The sequence below is a fragment of the Lepisma saccharinum genome, chromosome 26 (assembly GCF_977018435.1).
Source record: "Lepisma saccharinum chromosome 26, izLepSacc3.1, whole genome shotgun sequence".
Taxonomy (NCBI): Eukaryota; Metazoa; Arthropoda; class Insecta; order Zygentoma; family Lepismatidae; genus Lepisma; species Lepisma saccharinum.
The window spans coordinates 49,132,730-49,147,000 of NC_139254.1; the positions used below are offsets into that span (position 1 = coordinate 49,132,730).

General features: G+C 37.9%; 1 protein-coding gene across 3 annotated transcripts in view; it reads left to right on the forward strand.

The window, feature by feature from the left end:
- LOC145979488 (alpha-tocopherol transfer protein-like) overlaps positions 1-13,834 on the forward strand; it is a 192,678-nt gene extending 178,844 nt beyond the window's left edge. For all 3 annotated transcript variants that reach the window (XM_083112416.1, XM_083112414.1, XM_083112415.1), the window contains exons 7-8: positions 2,310-2,460; positions 13,465-13,834. In XM_083112416.1, the coding sequence (XP_082968542.1) occupies positions 2,310-2,460; positions 13,465-13,505 (192 nt within the window). In that variant the 3' untranslated portion in view covers positions 13,506-13,834. The remainder of the gene's footprint in view (positions 1-2,309; positions 2,461-13,464) is intronic.
- The last annotated feature ends 437 nt before the right edge of the window (positions 13,835-14,271 follow it).

Genomic DNA, 14,271 nt, shown 5'->3' on the forward strand with positions numbered 1-14,271 from the left:
ATAATTTTTCCTTAGCGTGGAAGAATCTGGTATCGATTTCCCAGTATGTTTTTCCAAAAATGCTCGAAGTTTAGGATTATTTAGTTTACTTAGAGGAATGTCAGCAGAAATAAAAGCGTCGCACAGTTCTTCAGAAATAACAGAGGATTTGGAGGAACACTCACTAACAATTGCACCGTCCTCTTCTGATCTTGAATTTGCTTCAGAGCTGCCTTGTGTTTCTTGCGGTTGACATGTTGCTCCACCGTGAATTTCTTTTCCGCAGCAACTCTTACACCACAAAGCTGACAGAATAATACTGATCCGTCCGTACTGAACGTATTTTCACCATACTGGGACACAAACTGTTTTAATTTGTACTGTGTACTTTGCTTGGTTTTTGGCATCTTGTCCAATGCTTCGAAAACCTGCTCTACTGAACACTGCACCAAAGTAAATTCTCGCAATAAACAGGAACTTCGACAATGGCCAGATCACACGTTCCATCCATTCACTTTCAAGGAACACAACAATTGGTCTGAGCAGATTAGAAGATAAGATTAGGCAGGGCAACGACTTTCTTCTCCTGGGGCAAAATTGCGAGCTGTTTTGAACTTCTAACAATTGAATTTCATTGTAAGGAAATCGTTATATTCGTGTTGTTTATTTTCTTCTGAGACGAATGGAAGGTAGCTGCAGTTTCATATATTTTAAATTGTCTAGGGAAGATATGAAAAAATAGGATATTTATTCATCTTAATCCTTTCACGTTAATGCTGCCCATGCACTCGCAGCGTACAAGTGCTCTGGAAAACTAAGAAAATAAAAAAAAAATTAAAAAATGACTTAAAATGCCAAAAAATGACTTATACAACCCATAATGGCAAAAAATGCAAAAAAATGCCCCAACAAATAGTGCTTAAAAGTTTCAGCCCGACATGAAACATATAAATATTAAAAGATTTGGGTTTCTTATTCACCAGAAAAAAAGATGCAATTTCATCAAAATCCTAGCCCTAATCATCACTTTTTCTATCTTGATAGTAACCTTTATGTTAATTTTTTTTTTGTGCCTAACAGCTTTTAAGCAGTTTTTGGTTACTTACGTGCACCTGGCAACCATGTGATGCATCAGGAATGGAACACGACTGGCCTTTCCTCTGTTTCTTTCCAAGGGGGGGGGGGAAATGTAATCTCATTTAAAAAAAATATTTCGTAGTTCCCCCTTAAAGACGCCTCATCCGATTGGCTATCTGTAGAAATGAACATTTTTTTCACTGCCATAGAGCTAATCCACCTAACCAAACTGCAAATTACCGACGACATGTCCATACATGTGTGTTATGTGCCATTTTTCATGCTTTGTAAAAAAAATAATTTACACTTCCCATTACATCTGGCAACACTGCGTGGACACTAATGAAATCCAATCATTGTTCCCCGGTTTAAAAATATATGCATGAACAAAGCTTCAATTTGGTATCAGGATTGTGTGTACCACTTCCGGTTCAAAAGTTGTAGGTACTATCCCTAACTCCGGGTTGCGTTGTAAACTGAACACCCGGTAACATAGCTACATATAATTGCTTCAAATTAAAAATATTCGTCTTTCCCCCTTATTTCAAAGACATTAGATTTAAAAATAAAAACGTTCCTCTGGGGTGTAAGGGCTGACACTTCCATGTAGTACACCCAATTGTCAACCTCACTTCCATGTAGTACACCCTGGACTGTATTATGCAGCGTAACAAGGCTATGGCCTCTGTGTTGCCCTGTTTGTTTTGTCCTTGTGTGTGCTGAGTGCCCATTTACACCCTCTGTCAGAATATTTTAATATTTTAGTAACACGACACTGCAATTATGCTATTTTAGTTATGGTAACGGGCTGGACTCCGTATAGTGTGACGGGTGCAAAATAGCCTAAGTGCTGACGCACCTAAAATTGTAAATTGAAATTCAGAAAACGTTCCACTTTAGAATTGAGTGTTGCACTTTTTAAAAATGTTAACAAGCTATATATAACCCATGCGGACTGACAACTAAACTTCACAAATTTAATGAAAACAACCTTTTTAAGCTGTTTACATGTTTGTGGCTACCAGGGATAAAGATTTAACAATTTTCACTAATGTTACAGCAATAATAATTTGATACTATTATCTTTTTTTTTATGTAAACCATCATTATTTCACGTGTGCAAATGTTATTCTTGAAATAAAGTTGACAAACTCTTACTGGCATGGTAACCTCTTTAAAAATAACTCAAAACTAAATTACTTACGCTTTGTAAAGATCTTTTCAGTTCAGTGGTGTGATACTTTTGTTTCTAGATGTACTTCCACGGCACGGACAGGGACTCGTTGTACAAGCACATGGACCCCAAGTGTCTCCCCAAGGCCTACGGAGGGACCATGGAGCTCCCACGGATCGACGGGATGAAGTGGCACGAACTCCTCATGCAGCTGGAAGACTACTATCAGAGTGAGTAGATTTGTATGTTCCCGACGACACACCGGCCAGTTCGGGACTACCTGGTGTTGCATATAGAACATGCATCATATTAAATGATAACGTACTTATTGAACCTGATCCTAATAGAACTTTTCACACTGAATTCAAATGTGTAAGTAGTTCTTCTCCTCTTTCAAGTATCTTGGATCAGTTCTAAATGGCGACAACACAATTGAAGAAGAAATTAGAGAGAGAATTATTCTAGGTAATAAATCATATTTATATAACTTAGCTCTATTTAGCAAACTAATATCTAAATCTGCAAAACTGAGACTTTATTATAGCATAATAAGACCCATAACCACATATGCATGCGAAACTTGGATCCTCAAAAACTCCTGTAAGCAGGAACTCTCAATATTTGAAAGGAAAATCTTAAGAAGAATTTATGGACCTCTGAAAGAACCTGATGGAAATTGGAGAATACAAACCAACGAAGAACGAAACAAGTTAATCAGGAATGAAAATATCATAAATTTCATAAAATCACAAAGACTAAGATGGTTTGGGCACGTAAATAGAATGTCTGATGAAAGATTAATAAGAGAAAAAATGGAAACCACTTGGGACACGAGCCGTAGGCAGGCCAAAGAAATGATGGGAAGATGAAATAATTCAAGATCTGAAAGACACGAAAGTAAAGAATTGGACGAAGAGCATCCAGGATAGGAAAAAGTGGAGAGATGTTGTTGAGAAGGCCAAAACATTCAATACATGAAGTTGCAGCGCCTCAAGAAGTAGTAGTTTTTCTCCATCACCCAGTCTTTTATTGTGACACCCAAGTTAAATGTGAAATATTTTTGTGTGTCTTTACATGCGTAATGACATTATTCAACTTACCTAAAATGTGAAAGTTGTTGATTTACTTCTGAATTTTGCATCTCTTCAGCATCCAACAGTAATCAGCAAACATTCTTGCACTAGAAATGGGTCATTCAAATATGACCGGGACTGATTTTTAATTTTTTTTACCAAATCCTTATTTGCACATGTCACCATACATTTTTTCAAACGTTCTGGAAGCATCTTAATGCCCTTTTCATAAAAGTTTTTCGGTTTGCTGCGGATCCAGTCCTAAACACTGCCGATGACGGCGTCGTTATCCGCAAACAGCATGCCTACCAAGTCTGATTTAAGCCTTCCAAACAGATAGAAATCACTTGGGGCAAATCGGGACTGTATAGCGGGTGTGGCAGAAGGTCCCATTTCAATTTGCTGAGGGTTGCAGTAGTTGTTTTGGCTGTATGAGGCCGTGCATTGTCTTGAAGGAAGGCTACCCGCTTTCCACCTCTCTTCCGCTTGGATCGGATCTTTTCCTTCACTTCCGTTGTCAGAAGTTCTGAGTAATAAGCTGCAGTGACTGTTCTGGCATCTGTAAGAAAGTCTACATGGAAAATCCCCTACCAGTTCCAAAATAAAGTTGTCATCACTTTTTCTACCGAGCGGGTCCTCCGCGCTTTCTTGGGTCTGGGAGAACCGACGATCATGCGGTTCATTCTCCACGCGCTCTCTTCCCTCTTTGAAGTACTTACACCACTCAAACACACGGGTTCGTGGAGGACACTCTTCCCCATACTGTTGTTTGAGTTCAGATGACTGGACGTTTTCTCCAACGAGAAATTTGATCACAATGCGTTGTTTACCGCACCGCGGCACCTTCTGTTCGCTCATCACTCTAGCAACACTCGGACATGACTCACTGAGCAGGTTCTGCGCGGGAGGGAAGGTGGGGGTTGTGGCTCTTCTCCCAAGGACGCACAACTGCTGCGCATGGCAGGTTGTTTGAAATAAATCAGTCCCGGTCATACTTGAATGACCTAGTATTACACCCAGTATGACCGTTACACTTCACACACAATCTCACGCTAGTTCGACGTTTACGATTTCCTAAAACCTTTATACACAACGCTTTTAAATGAACTTTAAGCTGATCTCTTAATTTTGGTGAACTGAGCTTCGAGTTTTTTTTCCGTTATCAAAGCTCTAATTTGGGAGCACAAGAAAAATTATATCATTCATTTTAGCGTCACTAACAGAAGGAAATTTTTCCTTCAAATAATAAAACCTAGTAACATTTTTGTCCATCTTAACAAAGTTTTTGGAAGCCCTAACTTGATATGAAGTAGAGGAAGAAGAATAATATCACTTCAATTACTGAAGATGAGAGTGACGTTAGCTCACGGAAGCCTTTCCGGAAATCACCTGGCTGATTGCCCGAGGAAACCTCTTCAGTATACGCCGCCAGGAAAACTTCAATAATTATTTCAATCATACGCGAGTTGACTAGTGAGGGATGTACAACATTTTTCTGTTCAGATGTATCTATGTGATTTACGTTTTGTCTGTTCTTTCTTGATGTGGTGATTATTCTTGTCCCTGCTGTTCCATTCGCACAAGAAGCAGCCGAGCTGCAAACCCTTTAACAACGTAATTATTTTTAAATCTCAACATATGATCCAACAATACTTGTCATACTTTTTTTTTTCTAACAACATTTTCATATTTTCATGTTTCCTTCATGTTAGTTGCACAAACAAACGGTAGAGAAGGAAATTCCCATTGTGCAAAAGGACAGCCTTCAAGCTAGTTTTCGAGGAATCAACGAACAGTCTCCACCATGTTGTTCCATGTTCATGATCAAGTCAGTGTTGCCAACCACTTTTCGGCAATGTCCCTACAGACCTAGTCAAAATGTCCCTACAACTGACAAAATGTCCCTACTCCAAGCAAAGCGACTAAAAATAACAACACCTCATGACCATGCAAAACAGAAGATAAAATATACACATTTACTTGCCAAATCTTTCTTCTCGATGCACAATTTATGAATAACGTTGAGTCGTTTACTGTTGATTATGTTATTTGAAATCATACATGCTGCTGCTGTGCAGAGATATATGTTGGTTGGTGATGCTGTATTTCTTGCAGTCTTCTTCACGTGCCTTAAGGGAAAAATTTATCACTAGCAAAGAATTTAACAATTCTGGTCCCATTTTATTTATCTTTCTTTGTTTTTGTATCACATAACATTGAAAATATTATTTGTGGTAATGTTAGCACTATTTTCGCGAGAGTGGAAATGTTTTAAAAAAATAACTTGCCTTCAAAGTTCTTGGTAACCGATAACATGTTCCAAAATTCTGATGGAGATTTGTTAGTTAGTTCTTTTATCTCCTCCTCGCTAAGGTATCCAGGTAAACTAATCCATTCATTTTCAGGTTCAGAAGGATACAAGTGGGTCATGTCAGCAAATGATTCCGGTTTCATAAAATTTCGGCAAAGCATTCTTATTAATCTCTGACTTTCTGACTCTAATTATGTTTGCTCTGGAACAAAGCATTTGTAGAGTTATTTTCCAACATTGAAAAAAGTCCCTACGTTTTCCCTCATTTGGCAAAATCTGTCCCTACGCGGGCAAAATATAGTGAAAAGTCCCTATGCGTAGGGACATACGGTTGACATCACTGGATCAAGTAAATCCATCATGGCTCAAATATTATTGCAATACACTAATTCGTTTTCTTTAGAATAAATATATTGAAACTCTTCCTGTCGGTTACGAAAGAAATACACTTTGGTGTCTTTCTGAAGAAGATTCCAGCCTTTCAGCCTAGATCGCAAAGGTTCGGCCTGCTTCTTTCTCAATTTCAAATCCCTGCCGACCCCCGTGGTTAGCACATTGCGCTACGACGGCAGGGGTCCCGGGTTCGAATCCCGGCCTGGGCATGGCTGTTTGTGAGTGTCCATTCATCAATTTCATCATATCATCACTCATCCCCATCTTCGCAAATTAGCCAAAAGTTGCACAAGAAGTGAAGTAAAATAAATCAAATCAATCAATTTCAAATCCCAAACAAGGTCGTTTAATTCACCTTGAGTTAGCAGATGAGGTTCACAGGAAGAGTCTTCGAAGGTAGAATGATCTTGGTCCCCATTTTGAACTTTGGTAGCTGCCTCGTATTCCAATTTATCATCTATAGTTAGATGTGTACAGGGATGTGGTACAGTCAACGGCAAAGATAATGGTAGGCAAATTGTCCACCACTATTTTCATTACTTTTGTATTGTACATCCTGTGTTGTTTTAAGATGTAACTATGTTGATTCGAAGCATGCATTGTTCTCTGTGTATTGACGTCATTATTTCAATTCATTGTCATCACATTGTGTGATACTGACCGAATGAAAATTGCGGTGGTCAATTCGCCTACTGTTTCTTTTGCCGTTGGGTGTACAGGTACTGGTCTCGTAATAGATGCAAATTCGGGTACTTCATTGTGTATTTTCATGCACTACTTATTCCTTTAATCTTGGTAATACAGAAATAACAATGCGATGAATGATCTGGTTCAAACCACACCATTCTATTCCCATTGAAATCGCATCAAAGAAGAGATTCACTCCGCCCTCCCCCCTCAATGTCATTCAACCCACCCACGAAATAAAATCCTACGTGCGTTATTGTGCTACTGTAAAGGTGAAATGGCTTGTGCCCACTTTCTTTTCTAAATCATTTAAAATATTGTTTACATACATTACTTATCACAGAAAAAAATACCAAAAATTCCAAAGAAGCAATACTTTAAAAAATTAATTGTTAAAAGACAATGGATATCGTCATGAAAGGAACAATTCTGAGTGCATACTTGAATTCAGCATAAACTTTTATAATAGAAACACTATATACGTTTGGTGTGCCAAAAACTGTGTTCTCCAGTCTTATTAATATTATTTAGTTAATTGTACATTTTATTGTATCACTTTCTTTGAGCTAAATTAACATGTAAAAAGGTTGTAAAATAGTGTAATATTTTAGCTGTATATGTGTTTTATAATCAATAAGATATTTATAGTGTTCTTCTGCCATCTATGAATAAGAAATACAAATTTTCTACTTTTCCACATATTCGCCACACATTCAAGCACTTAACGCGACATACCAGTTTGTTTATAACGCCATTGTGCTCGGCTGTCGTCAATGCATTCAACCATGTAGTGACGGCGTCTTTGAGTTCATCAGCCGTGGGAAAGTGCTTTCCGGAAAGAAGGAACATTCGACTGTTGCACATAGCAAACTCCAAGGTAGATAGAGATTAGGTAAAGCCATCCGAAGATTGCCGATCTTGCACGAACGCGTGACGTCACCAGAGAGGGAGTGAGCTCGGCTGAAGCAGACGGCTCCTAGCATTTATATGGGAGATTCAGAGAGCGAAAGTATATTATTACTTTTAGGAGGGGGAAAATATTAATTGTCATCCTCCAAGATGGTATTGAGGCATCCTTTTAATGATTAGTAACATAATTGAAAACGCGCTACTTTTAAAAGGGCGCAAAGTACATGTGAAAAAATGTATTTCGAAAATCCATATTCCTGAAACTTTCTGACCGATGCGCTACAAAGAAAGTTGCGTGTTCTCCTTTAGAATTTCGTCATTTTACAAATCGTAATATAATTTTAACAAAAACGTGGCATGCTAAAGAAGAATTAAAGAGTTTTAAAAAATAATTGATTAATAGACTTAGTTTATTTTACTTCGCTTATCTGTTACATATGGCTAATCGCAAAGATGAGGATCCGTGATGATATGATGAAATTGGTGAAAGGAAAGTAGACCCGGGCCCGGGCGGGGATTCGAACCTGGGGGCCCTTGGCATAGTAAAACCTTGTGCTAACCACTTCGCCACGGAGGTCAGCATTACCAGGAAATAAACAGAAAATGGCAATCATATGGCATCTATGTTTTAATATACGAGAAACATTTGCGAGGAGGTTATTGAAGTAACAAATAATTATTACATTATTACTAGACGTTGTGATGAAAATTATTAATATACCTATCTGAAATATCGGGAGTTGACCTTGCAGTCTCTAAATGTACTTTTAGGGTTACGCAAAACCTTTACTAAAAATTGCTAGTGTAAATTTATAAGCTATTAAAATTTAAAACTTATTCCTGTTCGAAAAAAGAAACTTCCAAGTCAAATTAATATTTCGTATAAATACATATATTTCTCTTTCATGAGGCCAAGAGAGTATTTGGAGGTGACGGTGGCTTGGGAAGGCTATAGCCCCGGATCTCGATCTGCAAAGTGGCTTCCAGTGGGAAAACATTGCTATGAAATAGTCCAGAAGAAGGGGCGAAATGATTTTAAATGGCTCAAGAATACAAAGATATAAGTGGACATTTGACAAGCTTAGTCTAAAACTTATAACTGTAATCGTACGTGTGTGTGTGGCGCGGGGGGGGGGGGGGCTGGCTGCGTGAGGTAACACAGTGGAATATGATTCACAATACTAAAATTAAAATAAATATGTGGGAACAATAGAAATCAAAATATGTTGCAGCTAGTGACGGCGCAATACGCGTAGTAAAGATAGAGGGGTAAATCATAATTTCCCGGGGCAATCATGTTTATTATTCCGTTACATACGACACAAAAATGCATATTTTGGCTAAAAGAGCATTCATTCATTTATTTATTTTTGTCGTTTTACTGGGGGCAGATAAGAGAGAGAGAGAGAGAGAAATTGTCGAACGAGAATAGGGGGCGTTCTTGCCCCCCCCCCCCCCCCGTAGTGTGGTCACTGCCTATAGCTATTCTGGAGAAGAATGCACCAATTAATACGCTATTAAATAAAACAGATACTTTTAAAACTTTTAATCAAATTATTTGTGAACTATGATTTAAATTTAGAGAGAACACATACCTGTTTAATTTAATTTGGATGAGTTAACTTCTGAAGCCTGCCATTTCCGAGCCTTCTTCCGGTGTAACTGCACTGCCCTTTGAGCCCTAGCTGCTGCGTTCAGGTGGCGGAACGAGCAGAATACTAATTAAAACAAATATGTGACAAATATATATATTATATATATATATATATATATATATATATATATATATATATATATATATATATATATATATATATAACACACAACGTGTTGAAACTATTGACGGCGCCAAAGAAAAGACAGAAGAGAAAAATGGAGAGTGCAGTGATATTTTACGGGAAGCAGCAGGCACGTATCCAGGAATTCCTTTCCTATCTAGTGTACACAAAACAATTTCCTAAAGGAGGGGGAGGGCTCGAACCCCTGATCCCCACCTTGGATAAGTGCCATTAACAATAATAGGGTTGTAGAACATTCTCCGTCTTGTCTCGATAATTATTCCTTTCCTTAAATTATCGTCACTTTATTCAAGAAGCCAAAAACCTAATTTTATCAGTGTAAACTGAAAAATTTCCTTGGGGAGCGGCTAGGGCCTCGAGCCACCTGATCCCTACCTTGGATATGCGCTATTAACAATAACAGGCTTATAGAACATTCTCCGTCTTGCCTAGATAATTATCTCTCTCAAATTATCACCATATTATCCAAGAAGCCAAAAACCTAATTTTTATCTAGCGTAAACTGAACATTTTCTGAAGGGGGTGGGGGGGCTTGAGCCCCCTGATTCCCACCTTGGATACGAGCTGTTACAATAACAGGGTTATAGAATATTCTCCGTCTAGCCTTGATAATTATTTCAATCCTTAAATAACGTCTCATTATTTTAATTGACACCACAAAGAACAAAATATCTCATTTTATCTAGTGCAAACTGAAAACTTTCGGGGGGGCTCGAGCCCCCTAAGCCCCCTTGGATACGTGCCTGGGAAGCAGTCACGTTTATTACACCCTTACATTTACATACAATATTAAAAAGTTCTGCTTTTAGATCTCGCACAATGCCTTTTCACAAGAAAGGGCAATCCCGCATTTTTATATCAATCAAGCTGTGATATTTTAGATTTCTTCCGTTAGTTTTCTGATAATAGTTTTTACAGCTTTCCATAGCATTTAGGCATGATTTCAGTTGACAAGAACAAAATAATCTTATTTCAAAACATACAGCAAAAAGAAATCCAAGGCGCTTAAGTTAAAACTCCCTTACATTGGAAGCCTGGAGAGAACAAAACAGGGGTTCCTTCGTAACACGATTTCTTGAAAACCATTTCACACATTTAAATCAACTTTGTGATAAATTGATTAGAAAGGATGAATCTTAACAGTAAAAATTGTAACTTTTCCCCTGCTACTATATTTTAGAAGATATTCGTTGTCAAATATCTCAATATTTGCATAAGGAACCAGCCTTTTCCGTGCCGAGCTTCTCGACGATGACGTCATGCATCCACGGACAACTACGCATACGATCTGCGCCGCCGAACGAGCACCCCCTGAGCAAACTCCACCTATGTCCCCTCAGTTTGAGCCAATCAGCGAGGCGGTGCAGACGTGTACGCGTACGGTACGGAGCTTTGAGCTCATAAATTCTAATGGGTTCTATTGGGTTCCGCTGCAGGACCGGAACCATTTTTCTCACACAATTTAAATTCGGTCAAAGTTGCGTATTGTTTCATTTAAAAAAGGTCCCTGGACCGTATTTTAATTGATTCTGAAAAAAGGTCCCTGGACCGTATTTAAATTCATCCGGAAAAAAATGTTCCAGGACCGAATTGAAATACTTTAGAGACAAAAAGGTTCTTTACGGTCCAGAACCCATTTGCGCTTGCTAATTTTCTCTCCTGGACCGGAATTGAATTCCTGGACCTTTAACAACCCTGCTCTGAACATGTGCGACAAAATTCAGAATCCATCAAGTGTGAGGTGCGGAGTGTGATAAGATTTCTTAATGAGAGAAAAGTTCGTGCCAGTGAAATTCATAAGCAAATAACGGAAGTATACGGCAATGACGTGATATGAGAAAGTGATGGGGCAAAGTTTAATGCAGGAAGAACAAGTATGCACGACAGTGAACGTTTCGGTCCACCAACTGTTGTGGCAAAGGTCTTTATAAGACAAAGATCGATGAAGCAATTTAGGCTGACCGACGTTTAACGTCAGATATTGTGCATAAATCCTTCAATTTCACAATCTTCTTCACGAAATCGTTACAGTACACCTTCGGTACAAGAAAATCTGTGCCAGAAGGGTCCATCGACTGCTGACTGAAAAGCAGAAAGGCTGCTTTGACATTTCTCACCCGCTGTCACCAGGAGCGCGAGAACATTCTCGACTAGATTATGACAGGCGATACGACACGAGTCTCCAAATCAACTCCCGAAACCAATGACCAGTCGATGGAGTGGCACCATATCAGATCGCCTTCCAAGCGTCAAAAACGCTGTCAATACATGGTTAAAGACATTGGACGGAATCCGAGCACAATCACGGTCTCAAGAAATTGTTATCACGCTATGATATAGGTATGGCGAATATGTGGTAAAGCAGAGAAAGGTATGTAGTTTCTGTATCATAAATGTTTTGAACACGCCGTTTGTCGTTTTTGTCCAAACCTCTCTCTTTTCTGAATGACAGTTGTAAATGAATAAGGAACTGTGGACTTGAATTTCAAAATGAGGCACCATGTGCGTCGCCAGAATGTTTTGCGGGGGGGGGGGAGGGGGGTCGGGCAAATGATAAAGGTTGAATAATAGATAATTAATTAGTATTATTACCACGCTTAAAAATGTTATTATACAATAATAAATATTATAAACTAACAAAAATAAATTTTAATCGAAATTATAATGATAATAATAATCGATCCACCAAACGAGTGAATACCAGCCCAATTATTTTCACTTATTTCTTTTTCATTGTATGCAGTTAATATCTGAATGCATTTTGATATTAACCTTTGGAGGTCTCGTTCAAGAAAAGGCTTTAATTAATTGATTGATTGATTTCTTGTTTTAAGTCCACTTTATGCACAATAAGGCTAATCGGTACTGGACCTACAGTTTAAAGTGTGATCCGAACCACTTGTGCCTCCACCGGGTATCGAACCCGTGACCCATTAATTACAAGGCGACGACGTTACCACTGCGCCAAGAAAGGCTTTAAATGTTAAGAGTTTTTTTTTTTATAAAGTGTGTTGTGTGGCCTCTGGCCTACAACTGTAATTATTAGATTTTTGAAATCTGTGAAACCATTTGTTCTTTAGATGAAATGGTACAATATAGCCTTGTTCCTGTATTTTTCACTAAATGCTTTCGATTGCAATGCGTTTTTCAATGCATTTTTACTTTCATTATTCTGTTCGAATACTAACTAAATGAACTTTATTTCTGTTCTTAACAAAAATGAACAGTGATAATTTCCAGGGGGGGTCCACCGATCCCTTCGACCCCCCTCCCGACGCCCATGTGAGCTACAAAATCCAAACGTGAATATAGAAAAAAAATACAAAATTACTTGAAAGTATTCTTGATCAGTAAATTACATTTCGAACTTATTTGCATTTGCTCGTGTTAGAAGGGGGGGAGTGTGTTTAGTATTGAAATCCGAATGTGGCTCAGTAGAGAATTGCTCTGATCTACTTTTACATATCGAAGGGCTGAAGGGACAATACAATTGGTGCAAAATATGATACGGAGGCGTGTATTAAAAGTAGAGAATTACTGCCCTGTGTCTCTTGTAGTTTTTCTCAACAGAGTTGAAAGCATTAGAAGTATACCATGCTTTTCAAATGTGTAAGACTGCTGCAAGGCAATGCCCCAGTTCACATGTCTGACGGCAAACACATGGCGAACGGGCAGGTGTAGCTACGAAATAATGCCACATCCAGCCTATTAGCCCGATCTTGCACCATCAAGAGTTCTACTTGTTATCTACTTGTTTAAGGGACACACATTCCCCACGACAAGACACTCATTTCTGCAAAGCTTTTAAGAAACAGAACTTTGCATTTTACAATAAATAAATAAATAAAAACAGTGTGTGCCGTTTCATGAAGAAACAGTTCAAATCCGAATTGTGGCTATGTAAAAGTACTGCCTAGAATCAAAATAATAGCATCTCTGAAAGTAGGTCAGGGTGATTATTTATTGAACTACCCTCGTATATAGAATTCTAATGTACTTGTCATTTCTTACTCCTCAGAACAAAACGAAACAGTTTTAACACCACTTCTTCTATTCTTGCAGAAATCAACACTTACGGCATAAAGGATGGGAAATCTAAGTGAGATAAAATTGGACTTGAAGCCGAATCTACTTCCCGTGAATCCATTTTGTACATATTACGTCTGATATTTTTGCGTGCATAAAAATATATAGTTTTTGGTGTATGCTGTACATTTTAATTTTTGTGATTAAGAAAGTATCGACAAGTAAGTGAAGTGCAAAATAATGCCACGAGATGCCAGTATTGTTGTTATGTCTGACGTTGAAAAAATTATATCCATGTATCTTTTGTTAGAAATTAATGTTCATTCCTTAAACGTATTTCTATATTTTATTTTTAAGAACAATGTTGTTATACAGTAAATAAAGTAATTGGTGCTGTTTCATTAGTTATTGTGGTTGATCCTTAAACATATTTCCCTAAGATTATTTTGTGCTTCTATAGCTGGAAATGTATTTAGTCATGTTCAAATTTCTCTTTTGGCGGGATGAAACTTCTAAGAACTATACTGATTTAACATTGATTCTGAATTTATCTTTCTTGTGAGAAATTTGTGATAATTTCTCCATAGGATTTAACATTTTAAAAAAATAAATATTGATGACTTGTCAAATTATGTCGAAACAGTTAACATAATGAGCAATTTATATTCCCTCCACTTACTAATCTTTCTTAATTGTTCTTTTTCTCGATCACATACACTGTGTCTGTTCTCTCATTCTGTCTATCCTCTCTTACTTAGACACTTCTCCCATCTTCCTCTCTCTCTCTCCATCTCTCTTTCACACACACACACACACTCATTACTCACTCACTCTCTTGTGTTA